Source organism: Aspergillus flavus, chromosome 3, assembly GCF_009017415.1.
Source record: "Aspergillus flavus chromosome 3, complete sequence".
Classification (NCBI taxonomy): Eukaryota; Fungi; Ascomycota; class Eurotiomycetes; order Eurotiales; family Aspergillaceae; genus Aspergillus; species Aspergillus flavus.
The window spans coordinates 1,336,566-1,351,719 of NC_092407.1; the positions used below are offsets into that span (position 1 = coordinate 1,336,566).

The 15,154-nt window shown below is 46.3% G+C and overlaps 4 protein-coding genes across 4 annotated transcripts; 3 read left to right on the forward strand and 1 right to left on the reverse strand.

The window, feature by feature from the left end:
• Window positions 1–4,436: 4,436 nt before the first annotated feature.
• Window positions 4,437–9,383, reverse strand: F9C07_4646 (uncharacterized protein; the record flags this gene model as incomplete). The annotated part of the gene is made up of 3 exons (XM_041290686.1): window positions 4,437–8,940; window positions 8,987–9,107; window positions 9,170–9,383. The coding sequence occupies 3 exons, from the start codon at window positions 9,381–9,383 to the stop codon at window positions 4,437–4,439; spliced, it is 4,839 nt and encodes a 1,612-aa protein (XP_041144301.1).
• A 1,036-nt stretch (window positions 9,384–10,419) lies between these two features.
• On the forward strand, window positions 10,420–11,901 carry F9C07_4647 (uncharacterized protein; the record flags this gene model as incomplete). The annotated part of the gene is made up of 5 exons (XM_071511245.1): window positions 10,420–10,541; window positions 10,599–10,736; window positions 10,802–11,362; window positions 11,422–11,794; window positions 11,836–11,901. The coding sequence occupies 5 exons, from the start codon at window positions 10,420–10,422 to the stop codon at window positions 11,899–11,901; spliced, it is 1,260 nt and encodes a 419-aa protein (XP_071364902.1).
• Window positions 11,902–13,007: 1,106 nt separating this feature from the next.
• On the forward strand, window positions 13,008–13,806 carry F9C07_2230534 (uncharacterized protein; the record flags this gene model as incomplete). The annotated part of the gene is made up of 4 exons (XM_071509861.1): window positions 13,008–13,067; window positions 13,151–13,185; window positions 13,244–13,307; window positions 13,372–13,806. The coding sequence occupies 4 exons, from the start codon at window positions 13,008–13,010 to the stop codon at window positions 13,804–13,806; spliced, it is 594 nt and encodes a 197-aa protein (XP_071364903.1).
• Window positions 13,807–14,481: 675 nt separating this feature from the next.
• On the forward strand, window positions 14,482–14,795 carry F9C07_4648 (uncharacterized protein; the record flags this gene model as incomplete). Its single annotated transcript, XM_071511246.1, has 2 exons — window positions 14,482–14,623; window positions 14,686–14,795. 2 exons carry the CDS (start codon window positions 14,482–14,484, stop codon window positions 14,793–14,795), a joined length of 252 nt encoding a protein of 83 aa, XP_071364904.1.
• Window positions 14,796–15,154: the final 359 nt, after the last annotated feature.

Below are 15,154 nucleotides of genomic sequence, written 5' to 3' on the forward strand. Positions count from 1 at the left end.
GGGGCCCGTTCTCATTGGAGCGTTAGTATTGGTTAGTGTAGAGACTAAGTCCGTAGGGGAGACTCGAGTCCTTCTGCTTTTCCTTTCCTGTTTCTTTTTTTTGCGGTTATTAATTTAATTTTACCAGTAAACTAGACGGGACTTTCCCCCGTTTGTTCGTTCCTGCGCCGGTGGATACTGCTAGTCAGGGACCATCAACCGGTTGCCCCCCATCTGATACGTTAGGTACTTGAAACGGTGGAAGGACTTGTCCGGATAGATAGTAGTAGTTCTACGGTTCGACTAGTAGTCGTAGTACGGAGTAAAGAAGACAAGATATTCTTGAAAGTGGACTATTTCATATCAAACATGACTAGACGTCCTGAAATAGAAAGTTTGTCTTTGTAATGATCTCGCACCAAAATTCTGGTTCCATTGAGAATCTGTCTGGGTGAGGTTCGTTCCTTGCGCCCGTGCGGGGGCCACTGATGGTATTACCATACTGAAAGTCTGATACCTGGCACCAAGCCTTACTCCGGAGGCCTTTGAACTTTTGAAGTCACGGGTACCTGAGCGAACTGCTTCGTATGGAGTGTATCTCAGGTACCAAAGACTTCTCCCGCAATTCCGGGAAGTTGATTGGGCTAAAACAAGACCCTCCCAACACGATAGACGGCTCGGGCTTCGCCTTTTACCCACGCGAGAATGGATCTTCTCCCACGAGTTTCAAGTTTCAACCAAACACAATAAAGCGCTACGGAAGTCAAAAAAAAAAGAAAAAAGAAAGCAACAGGAAGATGGACAAGGCACCAAGCACAACGAGCATGCATGAAGCTATTCTTCTGCACCTAAGTAGCTCGTACTGCTCGTCACTCCAAAGTGGAACTCGACCCATGTATGCGAACAACTTGTTCCACTTCCAGTCCCGCATTTTGCCTTATAAGTTACAGTATCCGCGGAGACAATTAATATTGGTCCCTCTTTTTGTGGAGGGCTCTCTTCAGAGTCTTCACTCGGCTGGGTTGGAACGAGATTCTGGAATCCATCCACATGTCGCCGAGAATCCCACATATGGTAAGCAAAGACCGAATAGAGTTCTCGTATCGCTTATCATTCGCCGTGCGCACCTGCGCGATTGACTCTGGTCCGTGTTGAGGAGAGCTTACTTTGGAGTAGTATCAGGGGTGGGATTCCGACAGGGATGAATTGGTCTTACTCTCTCCGTCCAAACCGCCAGAGTCCCATGACAAGATAATATGGCTTTTGTCCTGCATATATCCAATTGCCTGCTACCTTCTCGATTATTGTTTTTATTTTTTATCCTGACAAGGAGTACCTAGTACCCACGGTGGGATGTTTACAGCGGTACGCCTGGAAGTGTCAGTGGAAACTGTGGGCAAAGAGGACGATCATTATTTGCAGCAGTTCACTGCCAACCCTGGTATGTATCATGGGTACCGTAACAGAACACACTCATGCAGTAAGACGGCAGTTTCTAAATTGTTAACTATTCTTGTCTTAAAGGGCGATCCCAACCCAAATTTGTCGCTACCAACAATGAATATTGTGAAACCGCCTGGACCAAAAAGTTAACCTTGTTATGAATAGTCATAGATATTGAATTACATACATCCATCCCGTTCGGAGGATTTCTAATTCTCTACACTTTGAGTTTTTCTCCTCGCTTTTCTGGAAGCATGCCATTGTTCTTGTGTCCTATTTTTGTATTTTTATTTTCCTTCCCGGTCTCCCTTGATTCCATTTGAGTCCACCACATCCTCCTAACATAGTAGTACATAGTATAAGTGCCGATACCTAACTCGAGGTAGTGTTACCGACGGACAAGTCGGAGGCAACGCGTTCCTCTTCCCGCCGGATCCACCGCTCCAAGGTCATGGCCATCCCTTTCTAACGAATAGGAGTCCTAACCGAAAATTTCTTTCCTACCCGATGCTTCTGTCAAATACGGCAGGCTCTCCCCGACTTCAGCTGCAGTACACACAGACAGCAGTTCCAGTCACGACCTGCAGATTTACTAGTTCTCTCAAGCGAAGCGATCTAGATTCGCCCCCAGGAATCGAAATGACCGGCAATTCTAAGATGTAATAAGACGGATCGAACCCCATCGATCAACTGATTGATCATGACATCTCTGCAGCACTAGCAGGCAACTGACCGCTATTTTTATATTGACTATCGACTCGGAGAATATGCGAGTCACATTATGTAACCAGCTGTGTGTTTCAGAGAACAATAGAAGGAAAATTCTGCTTCCACGTATCGGTATCACCTCCGGAGTACAGGTAATAAATAACAAACACGATCCCGTCGTCGTGGGGTCTTTTGAGGTCTTCCATGGGTTTCCTCACGGGAATCTCGGTTCGGTTCTCTGGTACTGACCCATCTAAGGCGAACCAGTAATTACGGTCAAGATTCTTGCCGAGCGATTATCCATGGATGCTGTCGGGCTAATCTTGAAACAAAAAGACAAGATGTTTTGCACGCAGTACTTTATTTCAACGTGTATAGCAAGATAGAGACGCTGTTCTTCTAGTTTTCCCGCATTGGTCTTATTTATTGATACCACACTCTACTTCATACGCCTTCTGACTCGGTCTGTATTTGGTGCAGCAGCCTAATTCCGAAACGGATATGAGAACATGTTCCGGTTGACGAGCTCGGACGTAGAATCCCTCCGTCGGCACCTTCTTCTATGTCGAAGACCCTCATGGTCTGTCATTGTCAGCTTAGTTGACCTGTAAGAAAGTCCATGATAAGTAAACACCTTCCCTGAGGCCAATGTCAAGACGCAAAGTAAAGCCAAGAAATGACGCCACGGGTCCGATTAAATTAACCAGGAACAGCAAGCAAAAAAAGCCGCTGTCTGATCTGCTCGTAATCCCAGCAACCCCATCTATAAGCAAACGGTATATATCACTCCTTATACTCTCCGTTCCAGAAATGACCTCTGTACATACCCTGCTCAAAGCGAGACAAAACTAAACCCTACGTATACTAATAATTAATTAACACCTGCCATGGACAGCACTATGGGATTTCATAACCACCGTCTTTCTTAGACAAAGGTGAAGTGCATGACTTTTACTGCCAGTCTGTGATCTATCCACCGTCTAGCGTTTCACCATCCACGCTCTCGGGTCCACCGGTTCAACTACTCATTAAAGTGCGAAACCCCTTCAGGTATCTATATTGAGCGTTGAATTGAACCTGTATACCGGTCAGGCTAAGAACAGGGGTATATACCTCGTTGACCGTTAGACCGTTCCTCCCGTCATATCCCGAGTTAAGGGGCAAGATACATAACATATCATACTATATCATATTGATTAAAACGGGGCTTAGGATAAGGGGGCAACAAAAGTACATTGATCCAGATATACTTACACCCAGCAACACATGGCAAGGCAGCAAGGAATAGCTGTCGCGGAAACAATAGGCCATGATGCCATGGAACGTGAAGCATCCACAAAAATACATGAACCCATCCACACCAATTCAATAAATCTATACTACAACTTAAACAAACCCTTACAGCGCGGAACATTTATTCAAGCAGCGCTAACAACCTTATCGTTTTCCCCGACCCGTGTTAAGGTTTTCGCAATTTGCTTTTCTTTGTTGTCAGCCGTCTGGTAAGGCGCCCCAAACCCGTGGTTAGTTTAGTCTATGTTAGTTAGATTGCCATATTGCCATATCTTTTGTTGGTCTGTGTTACATACAGACGAGCTGCTCTCCCTTTTTGGATATTACATTCCTTTTGAGTAACTCAATTGAGCTAGCTTGATGGCACGTTTATTTGGTCATTGAGGTCTATTTGAAGACCATTGACAGACTAAGATATCTATATTCGGTAGCTTAGACATGGTATAGGAAATAAACTAATAGTATAATCATGTTTACGTGATTAGAGCTTCCAAGTAGCCAGATTATCCATTTATCTATCAATTAATCCTGATCAAACTATAGCCTCCACCACCACCATTCCAGAATCCAGAACACCAATTCGCATTCTATAGATTATAACATCTACACGTGGTATAGTACTATACAAGAGACATACTCATACCTCCCTAGGCAGCCTCACCTGTGAGCCTGGAGATAATATATACCACACCAGATAGACTCATCGTCCATTCGTTCTTTATATTCCTGTCACCATTATGCTGATGAAGTATTGTATGCTTGGCTGTGATTGAGTGATATTATTTGTCTTTCTCTCTTCTTTCGTATATATTATTCCCTCGGATCGTTCCGTTAGTGGCCTGTAGGTGTTGACCCTTCGTAGATACGGAGCTTACATTCAAATATATATATCAATGTGGCGGGAACTGCTACTATGTAGTACCCTCCATCTATGGTCTGCAAGGCTTTGAGCATTCGTGATTCTATCACTATTAACATTGAGTCGTATTACTATACATGATAAAGCATGACCATCATTGGAAAACATAAACCATTCCGGCGCGATCGACGCTGACGACCATTCCATACGGAACCCGGAGTATGGCGACATCCTGAATAAAATCCAAGTGACTCTTTAGGAGCTGTTGCTGTTGCAGACTAATCACAGTGCTGCGTGGCAGTCTTCCGCCTGTCCCCTTTTTGTTGTTGTTCTTTCCGCCCGAGCCGGTAGTAGCGGCATTAGCACTAGAATTCGGAAAGTGCTCGGAGGTCACTAGGAGGGATGGGCCCGGCTGAGACACTTCATAACGCGGCTTTCCGGCTACTCCGCTTTCCGAAACAACGTCCAGTCCGCTGACGATCGAGGATAGTTCAGGGCGAGCCAAGTCCCAAAAGCGAATCTTGCGGTCACATCCACCGGACACAATAAATCCGCAACGAGTACTGCTATCCCGGTTATCATCAGGGGCATCAAACCCAACAGCAAAAGCGCATATTCCCGCAGGCGTACTAGAAGGTGATGGCCCTGATCCTTGCTCGATAGCTCCTGACATAGGTCCCTCCGTTGCGAATCGACTCAACATCCCTTCGGGCCGGTCACTATCGACGTGCCAGGCTTCGTACTCCTTAGAACTTATGCGTGTCTGTTTCGCTTTGGCGTCATCACTATTAGGTGCTTGGTTGCCTACTCCAGGTGAGTCCGTTTGATACACTTCACGACAGCGGACTTTCTCGATATCCCAGACTGTGATTTCGTTGCCGTGGCTGCCACTACTCGACACACAGACCCACCGGCCCCGTCCCTTAGTCGGGTGCACTTGAAGTCTATGAATGATGCTGGATCCAGGAAGGCCCCATGCCTTCAACCTCACTCGAAAGCGAAGATCCCAGAGGTCAAGAATTCCATGTGTCGTGCCTATCAAAAGCCAGTTATGCTTCCTGTCGCAACAAAATGTAGTTGGCGTCCCATGATGAACAGGGTTTTGAAGCGAAAAGACAGGAAGCATAGTCTTCATGTCCAAGGCCAGAACCCGACATGTGTTCGTCGCAATTAGTAGTGTGGACTGTGCATCTACACGAAAGTGTTCCATCCAGACTGCGTATTCCACAGTTCCATCTTCTGCCGCTGATAGTTGGTACTCGCGTACGAGTTGAAGTTTTCCGTACCGAACAGTTTCGTTAACGTTGTTATAGTCAACCCTTACTGCGTGAATACTCCCATCGGTAGCACCGCTGATGAAGGTGTGCGTATTCTCAACAAAGGTCAACGATTTGATCTTAGCTTCGGTAGAGTGGCGGTAAGTTTGGCGGGACCTGGGCGTCAAGTTCTTCTCAAGACGGCTTGTGTCCCAGATTTTGACAGTACCATCATCCGAGGCAGTGACAAAAAACGCATGATCCGGCGCTACTACGACCCTATTCACGGGTCCACTATGCTCACCAAAGATGACAACCAGTCCACCAGTTGGTTTCCATATCTTGTTCGTTTCGTAACCGCTGGCTTTCTTGATCGCTCGCCTGGTGTCTATCTCCTTGACATAAGGACCAAGGTCAAAGAAGTCTGTAGGGTAGTTTTCCGCAAACACATTATCCAGCAACCTAAGAATGACAGGATTATGTCCTCCGTATGAGTGACTGGCATGATACTTCTGTGGCCCACTCTCGAGAGCTTTCCTGTCATGAGCAATGGACAATGGTGATGGCTGCGGCGTTCCTCGATGTGACGGCACATCGACTTTGCCAAATGCATTTGCAGAGCTCGTACTGGTTTCGGCGTAAGCTTTGGCAGACTCCTTACGATTGAGTAGGCTTATCGCGCTGGGTTTCCTTTGTACACCAGTGGCTAGACCCCTCACCACTGGGTTTTCAGCGTCGGTCGGTGTTGATGAGCTTTCGTGCCCAGGGCTATCTCTTCCCTCAGTAAGTCTTCGCTCAGTGTCTGAGCTAGGGGGTGATAAAGGCCCTGATCCTAGCGCAGCGCTTGGTGATGATGCCACTGGCGACGAGGCGGCAGAGCTTTCAGCTGCCCGAAGGGTATCCAAGGTATCCTGCCTTGGCGTAGTCAGAACAGGACCTAATTCTCTCTGCAGATGACTTCTTGAACGTGCATGCTTTCTACGAGAGTTAGGTCTACTATCAATCGTAGTTGACGCATCGAGCAGAGCATCGGTGATGGTATGTGGTCTGCGCTCTCCAGCTTTGCTAGGTTGATCCTTGGCAGATGAAGCTCTGCGTGGCTTCACATTTTGATTTTTGTCAAAGAAAACGGTTTGAGGAGTTACGCCATATTGCGTCAAAGCAATGACATTGTTCAAGTCAGAAGTCCCATTTTCAGACTCTTTTACTTGACGCGCAGTGACTCTCCATATGTATTCTCTGAGAGCGAGCAATTTAAGCTCATCGTCAGAACCCATCCCCATATTCTTTAACCTGGATAGCCACTGCTCATCTTCCTCGTTCTTAGAGTACGAGCTTAGAGAGTAACTCGAGCTTCTCTGGCTCCCTCTGGGAATGATGCCGTCATTTGCACCAAGGCTGAAAGTTCCCTCCCGATGTGCTGTTCTCCAAAACATACCCTTTTCAACCTTGGAAGCCCATATAAAGGCTAACTCGTAGACATTTCTTGGAAGAGGCTTTTTAAGCGCGTCGAGTATATCACCTTCGGAAAATCCTACAATGTTGACTTTCAGGAAAGGTCGAATAAGTGGCGTAAGGATTGAATACCTATCAGCCACTGATAGGAACTTGGTGGAGTTGACGACGAATGTCACAGCAGCTTCGCGGATCCATACGTTAGGGTGAATCAAGAAACGCACCGTGATGTTAAGGAGATCCCAGGTGGTCGATCGCTGGAATAGTCCGAGATCGGCCATCGCAGCAAGCGAGCGAAGAACTCTTTCCACAACAAATTCCTCAGGATCGGTCATCGACTGTACCATTAATGGTAAAATGTATTGTTCCAAGCTTGTGCTCCCAACGTAAGCTGCAACACCCACGACAGCCTCGAAGAAAGCACATTTCAGGATCCAGTCACGATCATTCAGATAAGTATTTAGGTGGCTTAAAATAACCTCATTAGTCTTGAGATTACCGAAAAAGACGCAGAGGCTGGAGACAGATCCAAGGAAGGCGCGTCGAACTGATGCATCGCTGTCGGTTAAAAGAGCTTTGGTGTGAGCTTCAAAGTATTCAAGAAGATCGACCCTTGCCACATCATAAAGATTGTGATAGGTGGCGTCTTCGGTCCACCTGGGTTCAGAGCCCGCTGGTATCAAGGCTGGCAGGCGGGTATCTGTGCGTAGCGCCTGTATCATATCCAAAAACCTGAGGGATGATTGCGCTAGGGATGCTATGCACGATGCATACGCGGCGCGTACTAGCGGACTTGGGTTTGAATTGGAACTAGAAACAAATGGCTGAAGTCTTGGAAAAATATACTCCGAAAACAGATAAGCATTCACGGGAGACACAACATGGACCATTTCTAGTAGTTGTGCAAGTGAACGTATGGCTGCAACCCTCACAGAATCAGAGCGATCATTAAGAAGAATCATAATGTAAGGGAGGATGCGGTCCAATTTCGCCTCATCGGATAATCTCTCTGCAAAGGCAAGAAGAATATCGCAGGCCTTGACGCGGGAAGACGCTTTTGACGTGTTGCGTAAATTAGACACAACGAGTGTTAGGAAAATGAGAACACCATCGTCTGTTTGTGGCTGAGATTTTGGCCCTTGGTGTCCATACTGGGGCAAATCGAGCTGAACAGGGAAAGTACTTCCAGTAAGCCTCGAGGACGTGCGACTAGAGCCATCTTTCGAAGACTTGGTTGATGCACCGAGGAAATAAGAAATCTTATCGAAGTCAAGGTAGACCCTGTCTATTCTGTCATCGGCCTCTCCCCTGTTAGCGGATTCGGCTTCAACTTGTGCTCTGCCCGAGGAGGGATCTGTCATAAGAGACATATATTGATGGAGGAAACTATAAAAGTACTCCGGGAAGGCTTTGTTTTTCCAAAAGTTCAAGTACTCATCTGCGGAATATCTTGACTCTGGGTCGATCTGAATCATGTGAAGAATCAATGCCCGAATTTCAGGATCCTCGATCTTGGCTAGCTGGCCATGTTCCGGACTGTATTCGCCTTTTCGATATTTGTACATTTGGCTCAAGGTAAATATGGGCGACTCTAAAAACAATTCTGCAATTACACATCCGGCACTAAAAATGTCCATGGCCCAGTTAACTTGTTCAGATTCTCGTTTCTCACCAGCTTCTAGAAACCTTTCAGGCGCCAAGTAGCAGGTTCGTCGCCCGGAGGTGTCGAAGTAGAAGTGAAAGTCAGCAGGATTGTCTTCCGGGAGGAATGTAAGTTTGAAAGATGATGAGAAATCTGATAAATAGAGCCAATTCCATGATGTGACCAAGACATTCTCCGTTTTGATGTCACCATGAAAGACATCGAGCGCATGGCAATCTCGCAATGCACACAGAAGCTGGAATGCAATCCATTTCTTCTCAATATCCTCTGGAAAAGGCCGGGTACTACGCCGGTTAGAGCAAGTTCATGGGCTAGAGGTTCAGCACATACCTCATCCGGTCATAAAGAGAGCTGTGGATGTATTGGCGAACTAAGTAACCCCCGGTACCAGTTTCAAGGATTCTTTGATAACTTAAGGCATTGGGAACATCCGAAAGCAGCTTGCGCTCCCCTACCCCGATAAGTTAGAGCGCCTTGGGCATATTGTCACACGACATATAAACAAAAACGTACGAATTATAGCTTTGACATATGGCTCTAGCTCCATGCTAGGAAAAGGCTTCATGATTACCTTAACAAAAACGAGACCATTTTGCTGCCTTGCCCGGATGCTCTTCATAAATCTTCCACCACCCATCGACTTCTCGTATGACAAGTCTGACAGCTCCGGGATATCAATCCCGGCCGAACCCGCTGAAAGGGTTGTAAGTGAATAGCCTTGGCCCATGTTGAGGTTCCTTCATCCCAGAGGCCTTTGAAAGCAATGAAACTCATCAAAGCAAGAATGGGAGAAGCATCTGTGTGTTATACAGAGCAAATCTACGTGATCGCCTTGACAGAAAAACGAGTATTTGGCAGTCATACCTTGCAAAGTTGACGTTGACGCGTTGAAAGGTGTCGTCGTTGGTAATGTACATGTCACATGATACGGGCGGTGTAATATTTATGCTCCGTAAATTGTACGTATTGACACGAGGCGCAGGTTACTAGTACGCGGTAATGCTGGTAATCTTTTGGGAACAAGGAGCGCGATTGGAGAAAAACAAAGACAGAAATAAATTGGATATAGGAAAATTGATTCGAGCGGCACCTTGCAGATGCATGACGTTCGATAATATGTAGTAACTTATCGCTAAAGGTTTGCAGATAAAGTTGAAGGAATGTTATACCTTTCCACTTGCTAAATTTCGGCCGTAGAAATGTATGTTTAATTCTTTAGGAGGATTGGATGCCTGAGGTGTGGATTGTGCCCGATAGACGCAATGGCGTACCGTACTAGGGGGAAAGCTTGTTTAACTATCAGGCTCAAGAATACTGCCTTATCCAATCAGACGACACGATTTAGTACAGCCGGTCCCGTCTTACTGATAGCTGTCAACCCGTTATGGAGTTGTATTACTTCACCGTTTATTCTGCTCTGCATATCTCCACCTTTCGTGCCCCTCGCTGACTTATGATACCTGCAAGTATTCATCACGAGTTACGTGCTTGAAGATCGAGTCAAAGGACTTCGATAAACCTTGAGTCTATGCTACTGATATCAGTCCGCAAAGAATTTCGTCGTCAATATACACCAAGGCCATCCTCCACTTTATTGAAGGTACAGAATCGGTCAAGAAGCTCCACGTTCCACGACCACGATCATGCTTCCAGTGATGGTGTCGCTAATTATTCCCAGGTTCCTCTGTCGTAAAGCCTACACTTGGGCTGAACGGCCCTGACATCGACCCCGAGGGCAAACTTCTGGATAACCAATGACCACTATGCCTTCAGTCAATCTGGATTCTTCTACGTCGTCAATAGGGGGCCATGAAAATGATCATCCCGAAATTCCGATCATCGATGACAACGAACCGTTAGTTGACGTGGTCCGAAAACTATATAAGTAATTTCTGCACTCACTGTCGTGCTTGGAACATGGCCCTGACATGCTCTTGTCTAGTTATTTGACATTGACTGTATCTGATGTCTCATATACCTTTGAACAAATCGGATCTACTTCCCACGGCTATAGTCTCAGGTTGCTTATTCATTCTTTAGTGGAAAGCTCGCATAATACTTATATTATTCCTGCATTAATGTGAGTTTATTTTGATATATTTACGCCTCTCCTTCATCAGAGGAGTTTGAACTCACTCGTCTTAGGATCCTGAAGTGGCAATTCGATAATGCTGCTGATTATGATTGGGGCGTAAGTGAAAGTCGAGGATACGCTTGTGAATATGTCGCCTGGCAGTTTGTCTGTCACCTTAATCAGCGGGAAACTCTTGTATACCTACTTGAGGAACTCACATGGCCCACACAGAAGGCTATCAACCTTCCTCAAGCGGAAATGGGTACTTCTGGATATGCCTCGGCTGCCGCCACTAATCACCGGACTCTAGAAGAAGATGAAAGGGCACCATTGTTGCTGGGCTCGTCCTCGTCTCTATATCGTTTCTTTGGCGGTACGAGGCGTCTAGGTAGCTCGCTTGAGGATGACAATTCAGGATCCCACGATTTAACATATGATGCGTATGAACTGGAGAAATTCTCGCTATTTTTTGGACTGAATGCTCTAGAAATTGCAACTATTGCCCACGCAAAAAAGTTTTTGAGCCAAAAAGTGGTACAGAGAGTCATTGATCATATCTGGAAAGGAGAAATTGTTTTCTGGGACACCCTGAGTGTGCATTCGACAAAGAAGCCACACTTCTTCAATAAAAGGTAACATGTCTAATGCTTCTCAGGCTTCGTCCAGTTGCTGAAGTGCAGTCGTGATGCAGGACGGCGGATCCTTATTCTCGGTTACGGGTTCCAGTATATCGCAAAGCGTTTGAAGCAGCTTTCTTTGTCTCATTCTTAATCCTATACTATGCGGTTCTAGTTGAACGAAAGCCCACGGGTATAGGAATCTTTGAAACACTGATGTATTTCTGGATCGCTGCCTTCGCTTATGATGAAGTAAGCGGCATGGCAGATGCGGGAATGCTTTTCTACCAGATGGACTTCTGGAAGCTGTGGAATATGGGAATCATAGGTACTGGACTTGCCTTCGTCATTTCAAGTGAGTCATTATCCCCTGTGAATCTGCCTTACCCTTTGTTCAGCTCTTTCAGCTGGACTAGGATTCTGTGCCATCGGGGTGAGCGACCCCTAGTTTCGCCCCGTTCTATATGCTAAATCCGAAACTTGTCTAGGGATCATCGGGCTGGCCAAAGATAGCGACTACATTACAGACTTGTCATTTGATATACTTTCATTAGAGGCACTATTCCTGGTTCCAAGGCAAGTTTTACTCGATGTTACTAAGTTTCAAGTCCATGTTTAGGATCTGACGGTGGCAAACAGGATATGCTCCCTTGTCAGCCTCAATTCCTATTTTGGGAGTCTGGTACGTCGGGCCCGCCGACCCTGCATTAAAGGAACGCATGTCATTGAACGAGCTGACAAGGACTATGAATAGATACCGGTTTTGAAGGAGATGGTACCACGCCCAAGCTAGTCTGATGACGAAGAAGCTGATAAGAATAATCGTTCGGGTCTAGACAAAGTCGTTTTTCCGGTTTATGCCCGTTGTAGTTGTCCTTTACATTGGTATGTGGCGCTGAGGCACGCTAGAGCGTCGAGGGTAGTCTCATTTGATGACATTGTGGCGCTGCAGGGTTCTTGACGACGTTCACCATGCTTGCCCGTGACCGACTTTCTCTCAGGCAAATGTCCTGGATTTTAGTGAAGGTGTTCTTTGGGTATTGCGGTGAACCCCCTGTTGTTGGACTGCTCCTACTAACAACGCGAGGCAGATCGAACGTGTTAGGCTTTGTGCGTTGTATTTCGTTGGCGTAGAAGTGTTCTTCAAACTAATGGTGGCTGAAATGATTGGATATTAGGACATCGCTCACGAAGTAAGTACAATGCGCTAAGCAGCTGTCATGCAGCCCGAATCAAAATTACAGGGGGTTTTGGAAAATCGGTTGGTCATGGCGTTAAGTTGACTGACGCGCTAATTCTTAGATTTCCCCGATCTTCGGCTACGGTTTGATGTGAGTCTCTCCAGTACGGAGTATACTGCGCCACATGTACCTTTTCATGAACTTGGCCGCATACTCTTTTGATCACGTTCGACATTTGGAAAGATTTTCGAGATAGTATGGCGCTATCTAACTCAGTGCCGCTGCCTTTACCCTACCCGCCCCTCTCCCCTTTTTTTTTTTTTTTTTTTTTTTTTTCCTTGCCCTTGGGTGTGCATTTGTACGTGCCGTTTTGGGTCGTACGTCGGTAACCCCACGATTCTTGGCATGAGAATACTAGTTACATCAAACGAAAAACATGGAAGCTGATGTGTGCAAATCACAGGCTAATTTTCGTCTCGATGACGAACCTGTTACTGATCTCTTCTTTGGTCAGTCTCATGAGTATGAGTCTTGAAGGGGTACGTTTAATCTAGTGTGGGGCATCCCAGCCTGATTCGTCCAAGAATGCTGATTTGTCTACCCAACATTCTATCCATCGTAGGTTATGGCTCACGCTCGCGAAGAATATCTTTTTCAGTTAGTTTTACTGGTATTAATTTCCTTACTATTACTCCCCGCTGACATGTAGGACCAGGTTATCTATTTACGTGTTGGAAAGCAGCAATTCTCGAAGACTAACCTATTTTATGCCACCATTGGTTAGTACTCTGCAAGGGTGTTGTGGTTCGGCCATGCCGCTAACCACGGAACCTTGATACACAGAACCTCATCCCTTTGCTTTGTATCCGCCCATTGAGGCTCTTTCTGCCTGCGGAGCATATCCGCCGGGTGCGCATCGTCTTGCTCAGAGCAACGCACCTCCCCTTTGTTGCACTCATTTGGGCCTATGAATCTAGTCGCCGCTATGTCTCGCGGCGAAATACTCAATGGCCCCCGACAGCCACAGCACGGGGGTGTAGCCGCCCCGTGTCATCAATCCAGACGGGTTTGGCTTTCTCCACCGCTGATGCTCGTTCTCTAAGTTCCGGTAGGGCGAGAAAACAACCTAACCCAGAGCAGTATATTGGGGTGCGTAGACGAGACCCGGGCCCGGCCGGGGGTGTTGACCTCGCAGATATGATCGACGAGGTGGAACGGTTGCGCACTCAAGTGGAGCGAGTTGCAGCCACAGTGGCCTTTCATCACCGAGTTCAATAATGAACAATAATGAACGTTAGGGGGACAAAGGGACTGGACCAAACGTGGATACATACAGAGTACAAGACAAGGCGAACGGACCACTGCCATATACACACGCACTGCTGCTCGCCTAAAGAGTTAGCGCAAAGACCGGTCATTTCACCAGTTCCAACTTGGAAATAATCCAGGGTAGATTGTTATTGAGCAATCACCTATATTATGTGTTTTCAAAATTTTCTTTTTTTTTTTTCTCATATATATTTTCTAAGATTTTATCTGATTTTGATTTTTGGTTATTTTCCCCGAAGCTTTTGTGATTTTGGAGGGGTGGCGTATGCAATAATTGGAGGCCTACTTTTCCCAATGATTAATTGGGACGAATATTGATTCTGTCTCAGCTCGTATGATCTTCAGCAACGCCCATATTATTTGCATGACCGGATGAAACTCATGGCAGGAAAAGGTTAGTGGCATCTAACAGTGGACGCACCTACTCATGGATCAAAAGGGTTTTATGCTGATCGTCAATAGAAAATGAGAAATTTCGGGGAAAGTAAACAAAAAATAATATGGATGATCTCATTAAGAAAAAAAAATCAACTAAAAAAAAATAAAAATAAAAAATTCACCCAGCGGGAAAGAACAATAGCCCGAGCCCCGACGTTACCTGCATAGAAGAACAACTGATTCATGATGAATACCAAGACGAGCCTGAAGAGATATGATTATTTCCTGGTCCCATCAAGGGTTGGGTGGCCGGAGAGCCCCTCTTGCCTAAACAGGAGGCTCCATCATTCTCACCAATTCGTTTCTATCCTCCTCCATAACGGACTGCGTTAGTCTCCTACCCCTCTCTCCCCTTTTTCCTCGGATCATGCGGCTGTGTTTACCAATCAGACTGGGAGACACGCACTGCTTCTTTGCCAAGGCAAGGTTACCAGACTGTCGGGTCGTCGCTAAACCTCTTTGATGAAAGAGCAGTGGGTGAAGTGTGCGCTGGTGTTTGACTGGCCAGCGGTGATCGGGGGAGTGTCAGCGGTCCCATACGTTCCATACGTTCCATACTCCGTACCCATACATGCATACTACTACTGTAGTGGTGGTGGTAGTGGTACCTTCGTTGCTCAGCGCTGGTTGTGCTGAACTGATGCGGTCTTTTTTCTTCCTTTCAATCTAAACGAACAGAACCCACCCACTCGCAAACATCCCCGTCGAGATGAGCCTTCTCTTGTTGCTCTCCTACTACATGACACGACACTACTCGACACCCCTGTCTCCCACTCCCCGCTAGCTATTTTTTTTTTCTCCCTCTATTTCTCTTCCGATTTTGCCTGGAGCCTACTCGGGCAAACCCACTAACCCTGGC